This window comes from Staurois parvus, unplaced genomic scaffold (assembly GCF_062004578.1).
Source record: "Staurois parvus isolate SC_StPar_1 unplaced genomic scaffold, SC_StPar_1.0 ptg000198l, whole genome shotgun sequence".
Lineage (NCBI taxonomy): Eukaryota > Metazoa > Chordata > Amphibia > Anura > Ranidae > Staurois > Staurois parvus.
In genome coordinates, this window is record NW_028317994.1 from 6,660,148 (window position 1) to 6,671,921 (window position 11,774).

General features: G+C 44.1%; 1 protein-coding gene across 1 annotated transcript in view; it reads right to left on the reverse strand.

Annotated features, from left to right (window-relative positions):
• Positions 1 to 9,674, reverse strand: part of SNAPC3 (small nuclear RNA activating complex polypeptide 3) — a 106,178-nt gene extending 96,504 nt beyond the window's left edge. Inside the window, exon 1 of the mRNA XM_089678076.1 lies at positions 9,412 to 9,674. Within this exon, the coding sequence (XP_089534202.1) occupies positions 9,412 to 9,629 (218 nt within the window). The 5' untranslated portion in view covers positions 9,630 to 9,674. The remainder of the gene's footprint in view (positions 1 to 9,411) is intronic.
• Between the last annotated feature and the right edge of the window lie 2,100 nt (positions 9,675 to 11,774).

Below are 11,774 nucleotides of genomic sequence, written 5' to 3' on the forward strand. Positions count from 1 at the left end.
CCTTGTAACACTAACGAGTCACATGACACCGGGGAGGGAAAATGGCTAATTGGGCCCAATTTGGACATTTTCACTTAGGGGTGTATTCACTTTTGTTGCCAGAGGTTTAAACATTAATGGCTGTGTGTTGATTTGAGGGGACACCAAATTTACACTGTTATACAAGCTGTACACTCACTACCTTACATTGCAGCAAAGTAATTTCTTTAGTACTGTCACATGAAAAGATATAATAAAACATTTACAAAAATGTGAGGGGTGTACTCACTTATGTGAGATACTGTAAGTATGACAAGTTTATTTAAAAAAAAAAAAAGACTTTAGTATCACTTTAATCATCAAAAATTGTTAAAATGACTATCAATGCAGTGTTATATTCCTATTGTGACTAACAGTATGTTTTAGTTGTTTCTCAGCTGCACCTGAGAGATTGTCATATGCAATCTTATGCTTGTACCCTTGCCACAGTTTTAAATACAGAATTAGGGAAAAAAAAAAAAAAAACACAACACACAAGCACAAGGGTACTCACTTCTCTGGTAACTAGTTTCTCCTACCTCTGTTACAGAGCATCAGCCTTTCTTACTGTCTTCTGAATTTGACACTTCTGGAGGTGTCTGATGTCTATGATTCCTCAATCCAAAGCCAATTTCAATGCAGGACACAAAAGTGATGTAGGCATCAGACAAAAGAACACTCCCACATGTGTCAAATGCCAAAGACAGTAAGGGCAGCTGCACTGCTGGAGTGGAGGCGACTGCAGGATTAATGTGTCAAGACACTTGAGGGTGTCTTTTTAAAGAATAAATATACAAACATATAGACATCCTATAGCCCTTTTGCTGTCTGAGCATTTTTTTCCTTTTTTTTTTGCACAAGTTATAATACATATTTAGGCTGGAATTATACTTGAAAACCCCAAAACATTATTTTCTGAAAGCAGACACCCTGTAGAATAAAATCAGTAGCAATGCAAGTTTTTAATTTTACTGCACACAGTATAATACTTATTACTCTTTTTTTGTAAAAATAAAAGATGAAATTGTATCAAGTTAGTAGTTAACTTATATAAAAAAAGTTATAGTATCCTAAAATATCCACAGGCCATGCTTAGCAGCTTTTACAACTCATTAATTTAGAATTACCCGTGCATGACAGAACTGGAAACATTGTTCTCACTCCAGTGTGCGATCAATAATCAAGCACACCAACTTACTCATCCACCACATATGAGCAGTGCACAATCTATCCTTCCCTTAGCTCAGCTGTTTGCAGCTATAATGGGAGAGACTGCACAGTCTTTGAACGAGCCAGCACACTCAATCTTTCAACATTGGGAGCACAGTTGCCTTAAAGTGTCACTAAACACATATGGAAAAAAAAAACGCTATAACACATGCTTGTTCATACTCACTCGTTCACTACGAGATTCCTTTTCTGTATTTTGCAAAAAACCTGGTTGAACCTACTGTTTTCGATCTCCCCCTTCTGTCTAATTCCCCAATGCAGCTAGGTATTTTGCAAAATAATGTTGGCAACTTTGCACATGCTCAGTTTTCAGTGAGTTTGTATGCTGAGCATTTCCTATCACATCGGAGCAGCACATAAGACTAGAGAAGCACATGTGGGTGTACACACAGTGGTAAATGACAGCTCCCTCCCTCCTCCCCACCATGCCCACTAATCAGCTAAACACAATGTGGGTGGGATATTACATGTAGATTAATGGAGGCTTCACCTCCCTCTTATTCTAAGATACGGGCTAGAAAGGCGTGACAGACTGTGACTGGCAGAAACCCGCCCACACCACGTTATTCCCACAAAATAATAAAGATCTGATTTCAAATATATATTTGTATGATCATTTAAAACATATTATTGGTATTTATTTTTACTCTGTATTCCAAAGGCTTTTTTTTTTTTCTTTAACATGTGACCAGCAGCAGAGGGCTAGAAGCTCCACCTGCTTATGTTTCCCTGCAGAGAGGCTGGGGAAGAGTTGGATCATGTGACAGCTGAATATCGATTAGGAAAGTGGTACTTAGATTTTTTATTAAAAGAATTAGTGTCATCATCCATATACAGAAATAGAAGGGACAAGGTATATTATTATAATACAGGATTTATATAGCGCCAACAGTTTGCACAGCGCTTTACAACATGGGAGCAGACAGTATAGTTACAAAACAATTTCATACAGCAGGAATCAGAGGGCCCTGCTCATTAGAGCTTACAATCTAAAAGGGAGGGTCAAGTGCTACAAAAGGTAATAACAGTGAGGAATGGGCTGATGAAGAAAATACATGTACAGTTGTTAGGTGAAGGCAGAATAGGCTTCTCTGAAATGTTTTCTGGGATTGCTTAAAAGTGGACAGAGTAGAAGATCGTAGGACAAATTGGGGTAGGTAATTCCATAGGGTGGGAGAGGCTCGGGAGAAGTCCTAGAGGCAAGCATGGGAGGAGGTGAAGAGAGAGCTAGAGAGTAAAAGATCTTGGGAGGAACAAAAAATTATTTGGTTGGTATTTTGAGACCAACTTAGTGATGTAGCTGGGGGCAGAGTTGTGGATGGCATTGTAAGTTGTTCGTATTTTGAATTTAATTTGTTGGGCAGCCAATGAAGGGAATGGCAGAGAGGGGTAGCAGACACAGAATGGTTGGTAAGGTGGATGAGCCTGGCAGCAGCATTCAGAATGGACTGAAGGGGGGGGGGGGGGGGGGTAACCTATGCAAAGGTAAGCCAATGAGGAGGGAGTTGCAGAAGTCAAGACAAGAGATAACCAGAGAGTGGATTAGGAGCTTTGTGGTGTCATTGGTAAGAAGGGGCGTATTTTAGAGATGTTGCAGAGGTTGAGGCGGCAAGCTTTGGAACGTAATTGGATTTGGGCCGAAAAAACAGTTCAAAGTCTATGATTACACCTAGCACCATAGCATGCGTGGACAAGTTAATAGTAGTTATTGATCTTGACAGAGAAGGCAGGGGAATGGGCACGTGGGGGAGAAAATAATTAAACAGTTTGTGTTTAGTATCACGTTAATGGCAGGATGAAAGGGGGGGGGGGGTTGCCTACTCTGATTTTTTGCAAACTGGCTGTGTATGGCTTACAGGTAATGAATGACATAGAAGCACTTTTTTTTATTGAAGCTGAAAAATGGATTGTAATGTGCTTGGGGTGCTGCATGGGATGGGTTTGTGGAAAATGTCTCTAAAGGTGAACTATTTTCTTTATAAATAATGTATTGCTGTCACTTAGGGCCTAAGAAGCAGATGGGTTTTGTATTGGCATTGTACATTTTTCAATGTTTTCTTTGTTTTAGCTATTAAATTAGTTATATTCTCTGTGTTTGTTTGCCTTACCTTGTAATGATAGGCTCACATGTTGTGGTTGCAATTTGTAGCGCCATTGCTAATTAATTACCCATGTCCACATACATGTATTCATTCACCTAGCTTGTCCCTATTTGCTAAAGGGACTGGCAGCTTCCTGTTGCGGGTAACAGCAGCCAGTGCATAACAAATACGGGCGTTCTAATGTGATGAAACAGTGCAAACCTTAAGGAGAGAAAATTATTGTATGATATGTAGTTCCAGTTCTTAGACTACAGACAGAAGTCATGCAGGAACCTGCGTAATGCCATGCCACATGTCTAAACACAAACTGAAACGTCTGACACCAGAATGTGAAGAATTACTCTAATACAGGCTGTGTACGGAGCAACAAATGACACCATGAAACTGCCACAATCAATGCATGTGTAACGTGGTTGATAAACAGAAGATGCATCACCCCTGCACTCTGTTAAAGCTGGAGGAGCACAAAATGGCTGTCGATCAGCTTCTTCCTTGGCCAGAGATAGACAGATGTCTAAAAGTGATTTCAGGTTCACCGATTACAGAAGGGAGCAGAGAATGGATGTGTGTGAAGATCTCCTACTGCTCTCCATCCAGAGCACTGGCTATGGAAGTCCCGGGCACAAAGGAGGGACAGGCGAGTCAACCATGCATGGAGAGGGGAGGGGGTATAGATTCTCTGCAGAGTAGAAGTGATTGAGCGACTTTACAGCTGAATCTTATTTACTACATAGCCATTAGCCGGGGCAAAAAAGGAAATCAGACTCCCGCCTAATTGTTTAAGAAAATGTTTGGCATGTACGGAACATACTGGTTGTCCTTGCCAATTCTTGCTTGTGCTCCTAAAAAGAAACACAAATATTTTAATCTATCTTGTGTAAACTGCTAGTCTTATCAGTCCACTGTGTAAAGGGAAATAAACAAAGTCAGTGTATTTTTAAATTAAATTATGGGTTTGATAAGAAGGTGCCCCAACATTGCATGACAAACAAATTGCAAATGCCAGAAAAACAAACTGATCTTAGCTTTAAAAAAATAATTGCTTGCCACCTCCTTTACCATGTGGTAATATGCTAATCTCCCTCCTCCACGTATCCCACGCCACCATTTCCATAGATAAAAACTGGTAGCCAGCTTTTTCTTTTTTTGTTCTGTCCCCATCCCACACTCCTGATCCCACACACATGCTGTACGAGATCTAAGGCAGCTTGTTTTTTTTTGTTTTACAATAATGAGCCACCCCAGATCTCCTTCAACACATCTTGTGAGCAGGCGAGATTCCCCTGGAAGGCACCGGTGGCATAGCCTTTCCCTGGGTGCACCTGTGAGGCTTGGGCTAAGTCATCAGTGCCTCTCAGGGAAAACCCAGAAGTATTGAAAAAACAAAAAAATGTACACCAAAAACTGTGATTGAACAAATGACAGTATGACATTTATGGATGGGCTTTCAGCGCTGCAGCACCATTACTTTTTGCAAAAAGAAGAACATGGTTTCAACAGTAAAAGGATTAAACAAGAATCATTTATGCAAGCATGAGCTTCCCTTTCAGGCTTCCTGCACATGGGTGTAAAGAAAAACACCACTTTTAGGCCTTTTTTACACTTGCATTGCTCTGTGAAGAACAATCAGTGTTTAGATCACTCTTTAGACAGCATTTGACAGGTGGTGAGGCTTTGTATTGCCTCCTCACCGCTTGTTTTAATCCCCTAAATGCCAGACTACTGTGTCATGCCACTGCTTGCATTAGGTTTGGTTGCAGCTTGGCCCTGTTAACTTGAATGGGTCATGTTCAGCAAGCAGTAGTGCCCACCAAAGCGATAGGGTATAATTTCTGCTGCATCTGGAAAATATTCCAACATGTCTACATCCCAGGACACAGCCTTTCCAGCTAAAAGAAAAGAGTTTGAGGGGCGGTAAAAACGTTGCCTAACTGCATTATTTTAAAGCCTCCCAATCATTAGCATAAAAAAAACCTTCAGAGGCGTCTGGTATTTTTTTTTGTACCTCGCAACTGCATGTTTGCTAATGCGCCCAAGAACTCAGGTTCCCAATGAAGCTTTTCTTTTGTAAATGTGCAGAAATGCATTCTAGCAGCTAGCATAAGTGTACGTTCTAGCCAACAGAATAAGTTTACAAGCATACGATTATAAATTCATGTAATTACGCACCAAGATGAGCATTTTTTAAGCTGAATTTTTTTACCAGCTCCTAGCAGAAACATCCAGTATCAATAGAAGTAGTTTAAAGAAGTACAGCCACAGCTCGTTTGGCTGTACTCTTCCTATGGATCACAGGAGTGCATTTCGTTCTGCACTCCTGTAATCCAGCTTCAGCCGATGGTGGACTAAAGTCCGCTGTCAGGCTGACGCCACTCAGCTGGTCTAGGCTGGGGAAAGATTGCAACCACATGGTCACGGTCCACCCAGAAGCCTGGACTGGCACCTGGCTCAGCAAGCCACTGAGAGCCTGAGTCAGCCAATCCTGCCCCATCCACAGCCCAGCACTCAACTGTGCAGAGTAGACAGCGAAAACTGACAGTCCCGGTTCTCTGCTCAGGGTGACAGGGAGAACTGAGCAATCAGCAGTCTTTAATCGCTCAGTTCTCAGCCTCAGAACTGGAGGGGCAGATGCAGCATTGATTGATGCTGCATCCACCAAGGTAACACTTTTCTTTTAACCCTCTTACCACCAGGTCTGTACGTTTTATAGACCTCACAGCAGGAGAAGATTTACACACGCTCCTGGTGGCAGTAACCATCAGAAGTGTGTGTATATCGGACAAGGCAACAGCTGTCGGTCAGATGGAACCAGTCTGGCAGCTAGGCAGCCGCTCAATCATTTCCAAGCCCCAGGTAACTGATTTCCCCAGCCTGCACACACCCCCGCAATGTATATTGGACTCCACTCTCCTATCTGTGGGCCTCAGTCCGGCATGGTGGGTGCTGCCGGGTAGAGGGGATGTAATGTGTATGACGTCACTTCGGGTCCCCAATTAACTTTCCCTGGCCATACTGGAGAAGTATCTATTGCAGCGTGATCTGCACTGTATTAGATTCATAGGACAACAGATGAAACATCCAGGGCCTTTTAGAACCCTGGTGTCTCATTAAAGAGAATTTGTCACCAAAAAATCATCATGCAGAAGACTTTTTTTTCCTCTAGGTCAGCCTTTTTCAACCGGGATGCCTCGGCAAAACGTCTAAAAATTGCTCAAAATGTTTGTACAAGCCAGGAAGTGGAACAAGCCTGCCTTTTCGTTACACGAAGTCACAGGTTTTCATTGTGCTCCATTACAACCTTCTAGCTGCTGGCGTCCTGATAACCAATTACATCACTGGTTGATAAGGAGGATGTTGATTGCCTGTATGGGATCCTTGTTTGGCCCTCCCCTGCCCCTCTCTGTCAGTGCTGGGGTCACAAGAAAAGAGAAACATTGGAATATTAGTCAGTACCAGTGTGCAAAAGTGTATTTGCTCTGGAAGAATAAATCAACTCTAATGTTGGGTGTCCTACATGTCTGGATGTTGCTGCATTATATAAAACTATTAGAATAGTTTATTTTACATTTTAGCATAGTGCGCCTCAGAACTGTCCATAATGTTAAAGGGAGCCCTGACTGAAAAAAGATTGAGAAACACTGCTCTAGGTGATGGAAAAAAGTTTTCAAAATTAGCGTTGCACGCAAGCACAGAAAATCCCCCCAAAAATTGTTGAGGTCCACCACCCCCAAATACAGGAATGTTGAAATGCAAAAGCACGCATCAGGGTATGAATGTAAGGTCTCATGCACACAGAACATAAAAAAACTCTTAGAAGCTATCCTGGCAGCAGTGTTTTTGTAGAAAAAACAGACGCTTGTAAAAGTATCTTACGCTTTTACAAGCGTTTAGGCACGTTTACAAGTGTCAACCGCTTGGGAATCAACTCATTTCCTTACCCAGAATGATAATTTATTCTGGCCGTTGAAATGAATTAACACTCAAGCGCTAAAGGTGCCTAGCATTTAGGCATGTTTAGTCGTGTCAAGTGTTTTTCCTGTCAAAACGCTGCCGCTCCTGGATGCACTGGCCCTGGGTTTTTTTTCATGCTGGTAAACGCTACTGCTACTAATAGCTTCCAAGGCCTCATGCACACAGGATGTTAAAAAAAAACTCTCCTAGAAGCTGTCCTCTGGCAGCAGCGTTTTTGCACAAAAAACACTTGACACCTGTAAAAGTATCTAATACTTTTACAAGCGTTTAGGCACGTTTACAAGCGTCAACAGCTGGGGCGTCAATTCATTTCATTGGCCAAAATAATTTATTCTAGCCATTAAAATGAATTAACACTCAAGCGCTAAACATGACTAGCATTTAACCATGTCAATCGTTTTTTCTGCCAAAACACTGCTGCTCCTGGATGCACTGGCCCTAAGGTTTTTTTCCTGCTGGTACTAAACGTACTGCTACTAAAAGTCTATGTGTGCATGGACACATAGGATAACATAGAGGGCCATTTAGAAACAGGGAAAGAAAAAAAAATGCCTGACACCCCTAAAAGTGGCTGCAAAAACGCCCTGTCTGCATGAGGCCTAAAAGTCTATGGGTGCATGGACACATAGGGTAACATGGAGGACCGTTTGGAAGCCCCTAAGAGTTGGTTCACACTACCGGGACTTGTGATCCAACTTGTGAGACCCCAAGTCGCATGAAATGTGAAATCCGACTGGTGAGACCCCAAGTCGCATGACATGTGAAATCCGACTTGTGAGACCCCAAGTCGCATGACATGTGAAATCCGACTTGTGAGACCCCAAGTCGCATGACATGTGAAATCCGACTTGTGAGACCCCAAGTCGCATGACATGTGAAATCCGACTTGTGAGACCCCAAGTCGCATGACATGTGAAATCCGACTTGTGAGACCCCAAGTCGCATGACATGTGAAATACCATGTTAGTCAATGAGAGCTGTCTTAATTAGCACTACTGAAGTTGTTCCAATTTTAGAAAAGGTTCACGCAACTTTCAGGTCACAGTAGTTTAAACAGAGTCTAAAAGTGGCTGCAAAAACGCCCTGTGTGTACACATTACAATGCAATCATTATTGCCCCAGGGCTCCTGCGTAGCTCTAAACCAGTGGTCTACAAACTGTGGCCCGCGGGCTGGATGTGACCCTTTGCTTGCTTTTATCTGGCCCTTGGGATGCTTTTCCTTCCACTGATACAAAGTACTACTCCTTCCATTGACCCCAACGACAAGGTGCCGTTCCTGCCACTGACCCCAGCGACAAGGTGCCGTTCCTCCCACTGACCCCAGCGCCGAGGGTGCCGTTCCTGCCACTGACCCCAGCGCCGGGGCGCTGCTCCTCTGAAACCAGCGAGGGGGCGCTGCTCCTCTGAAACCAGCGAGGGGGCGCTGCTCCTCTGAAACCAGCGAGGGGGCGCTGCTCCTCCACTGACACCAGAAATGGGGAACTAATTACCACACTTGCACCAACATTGGGGCACTGTTCCTCTCACTGACAAGCCTAGGGTATTGCTTACTCTCACTGATGCCAGGGCATTTTCTACTCCCCTTGGCCACACCCCGGGCCCCCTAAAGATTGAAGGACAGTAAACTGGCCCTTTGTTTCAAAAGTTTGGAGACCCCTGCTCTAAACTGTTGATCTACATGGGGCTTTTATAAAACCAGAACTACCACTACTTATTCTCTAGGGCAGGTGTGTCAAACTGGCAGCCCTCCAGCTGTTGCCAAACTACAAGTCCCATAAGGCATTGCAAGATTGACAGTTACAAGCATGACTCCCAAAGGCAAAGGCATGATGGGATTTGTAGTTTCACAACAGCTGGAGGACCGCCAGTTTGACACCCTTGCGTCTAGGGTGTCTGCATTCAGAAAATATACAATGTTTTGGTGGGAGGGGGGCTGTGCGATCTTCAGGGCAAAATTTTTTTTTTTTTTTAATGTGTGGAAAAACAGCTCTGGCAGCAAAAGGGTGCCTACATCCAAGTGCATGAGACCTTCCAGCAAGTTTGTGGTTTAGCAGTGCAGGCAGCTAGTAATGAAGAAGGGATGGTAACCTGCACAGCAGTTTGAGCTCTGCAGCGGTCTCCACAGGACAGCCCAGCTCCCCAGCCAGCTCAGCATCGTCCACCTCTTGCGGGCTCTCCTCAGCCAGGTTCAGGTCACACTCGGTCAGGCAGCCCCTCCACAGCGCACCGTACGAGCCAACGTGAATCTTCCGTGTGGTCACATGGGTCACTTCAAACACCGGAACGTTCTCTACCTCCTCCGCCATACTGCACTCACAGCTGGCCCCGTTGCATGCCGGGGATTGTAGTCACGGACGCCTCACCCCCCACAATGCCTTTCACTGCTTCCGTCTGTTGCCGGGAGGTCTCCTTCCTTTAGTACAGGGTGGCGCTCTCGGCTCAGTCAAGTTCCAACACTACACGTTCTATTTCCGTTGTCAGAACCTGGACCGTTTGTTACTATTATACTGATAATGTTAGTATGGCATGCTGCCACAGAAAGAACAGTGTAGAATGGGGATACTACAAACAATGTGTTCTAGAAACTCCGTCCACACAGGAGCTTAGGGACTGCCAACTGTGTGACATGGGGCAAAGGTTAGCCCAAGCAGGGCCTTATGGGCAGAGACTAGGGTTGCCACCTCATCCCTAAAGGCCTCTTTCACACGGGCGTTCCGTATGTTTGATTCATCTGTCCGTCTACTGATGAAGAATGGACACCCATGTATTTCTATGGACTAGCGCAGCCTTTCTCAACCAGGGTGCCCAGTCATCAAGGGGTGTCTTGAGGTTTATTCAGGGGTGCCTAGGCAAAATGAATAAAAATTGTCCAAAACTTGACTTGTATACAAGCAAAGTGTTTGGAACAAACCTGCCTTTTAGTTACACAAAGCCACAGGTTTTCATTATGCACCATTACGACCTTCTAGCTGCCGGAGTCCTGACAACCAATGACATCATCAGATAAGGAGGATGTCAGTTGCACAGTTTGATTCCTCCCCTGCCCCTCTCCATCAGTGATGGTGTCACCAGGGACTGACCATTCGAGCACGTGGGCACTGCCTGAGGGCCCAGGGTCAGTAGGGGGCCCTATGAAATGCCTCTGCTACTTTCATACGCTGTTTTGAGTGTGGGAAAGGACACAGGGGCCCCATGATCCCCTATTGCCCGGGGGCCCCATGAGTTGTCAGTCCGCCCCTGGGTCACATTAGCTCAGTGATGGAGAAAAACTGAGGGAGAAGAGAAACATTGGAATATTACTCAGTACCAGTGTGCAAAAGTGGATTTGGAAGAATAAATCACCTCTAATGTTGGGTGTCCTACATGTGTGGATGTTGCTGCGTTATATAAAACTATTAGAATCATTTTTCACATTTTAGAATGGGGTGCCTCGGGACTGTCCATCATTTTAAAGGGTGCCTTTAAAATGATGACTGAAAAAAGGTGAGAAACACTGGACTAGCAGATGTAAACGGATGATCATCCGTTAACCTCCCTGGCGGTATTCCCGAGTGTAGCTCAGGGTTAACTTTCAGTACAAGAAGCGGTAACCCCCGAGCTACCTTCAGGATTACCATGCAGCGTTGCTCTGGGATCCTTCAAACACTTACCTTGTCCTGCAGTTCCGCGATGTCCCCCCTGCAGCGTCCCCAGCCATGTCCTCCCTCTGGCTGATGCCGGCAACCGGGTTCTGTTCCCTGCAAGCAGCAGTACGTACGGGGGGTGGAACTGGCAGGAATTTCAAAAATTAAAAAATTTGACATTCATTTAATACACTAAAATCTGATAGTATAACATTACTTTATCAAACCATTTCACATACATTTTGTCCCTAGTGCTTTGTCCTGTGCCCTGCCTGCATTTTTACCTTTCTTTCTGCCTGGAAACTGAGAAATGTCCATGGCATCCAAAAAGCTTCCCTTTATGTCAATAGCAGTTTTAGACCAGCTAGAGAACAGCGATAGTAAATCAGAACCACTTGCAGAATTGAGTGATAATGATTTGTGGGGAAATTCGTCATCAGACACTGAAAATGATTTTGCGACTAATTTCAGTGATGTGCGAACTTGGCGCTATATTTCAAATTTCAGTGTTTTTGGTTTGATTACATTATTGAATTAAAAGCGTGCAGGGCAGGCTCTCGGCAAAGTTTCTTGTTTACATTGGGTAGGCAAATATGTGGTCCTCAGCACCAAGGCCCAGTCGCTGAGAGGCTGCATATTTGCGTATGCTCGGTGCCAAGGAGTTAAGCAAAGCAAAGACAATTTGTGAACAAGACTATAAGCTAAACATTTTATTTAGTGACAGGGACTTTGAATGGCATTCAGAGTGCTTTGAAAAAGCTTGTTCAATGTCACATTTTGATGCATGTGTAAAGAACCCTTTACAACCATCACTGAACAGGGGTCAGA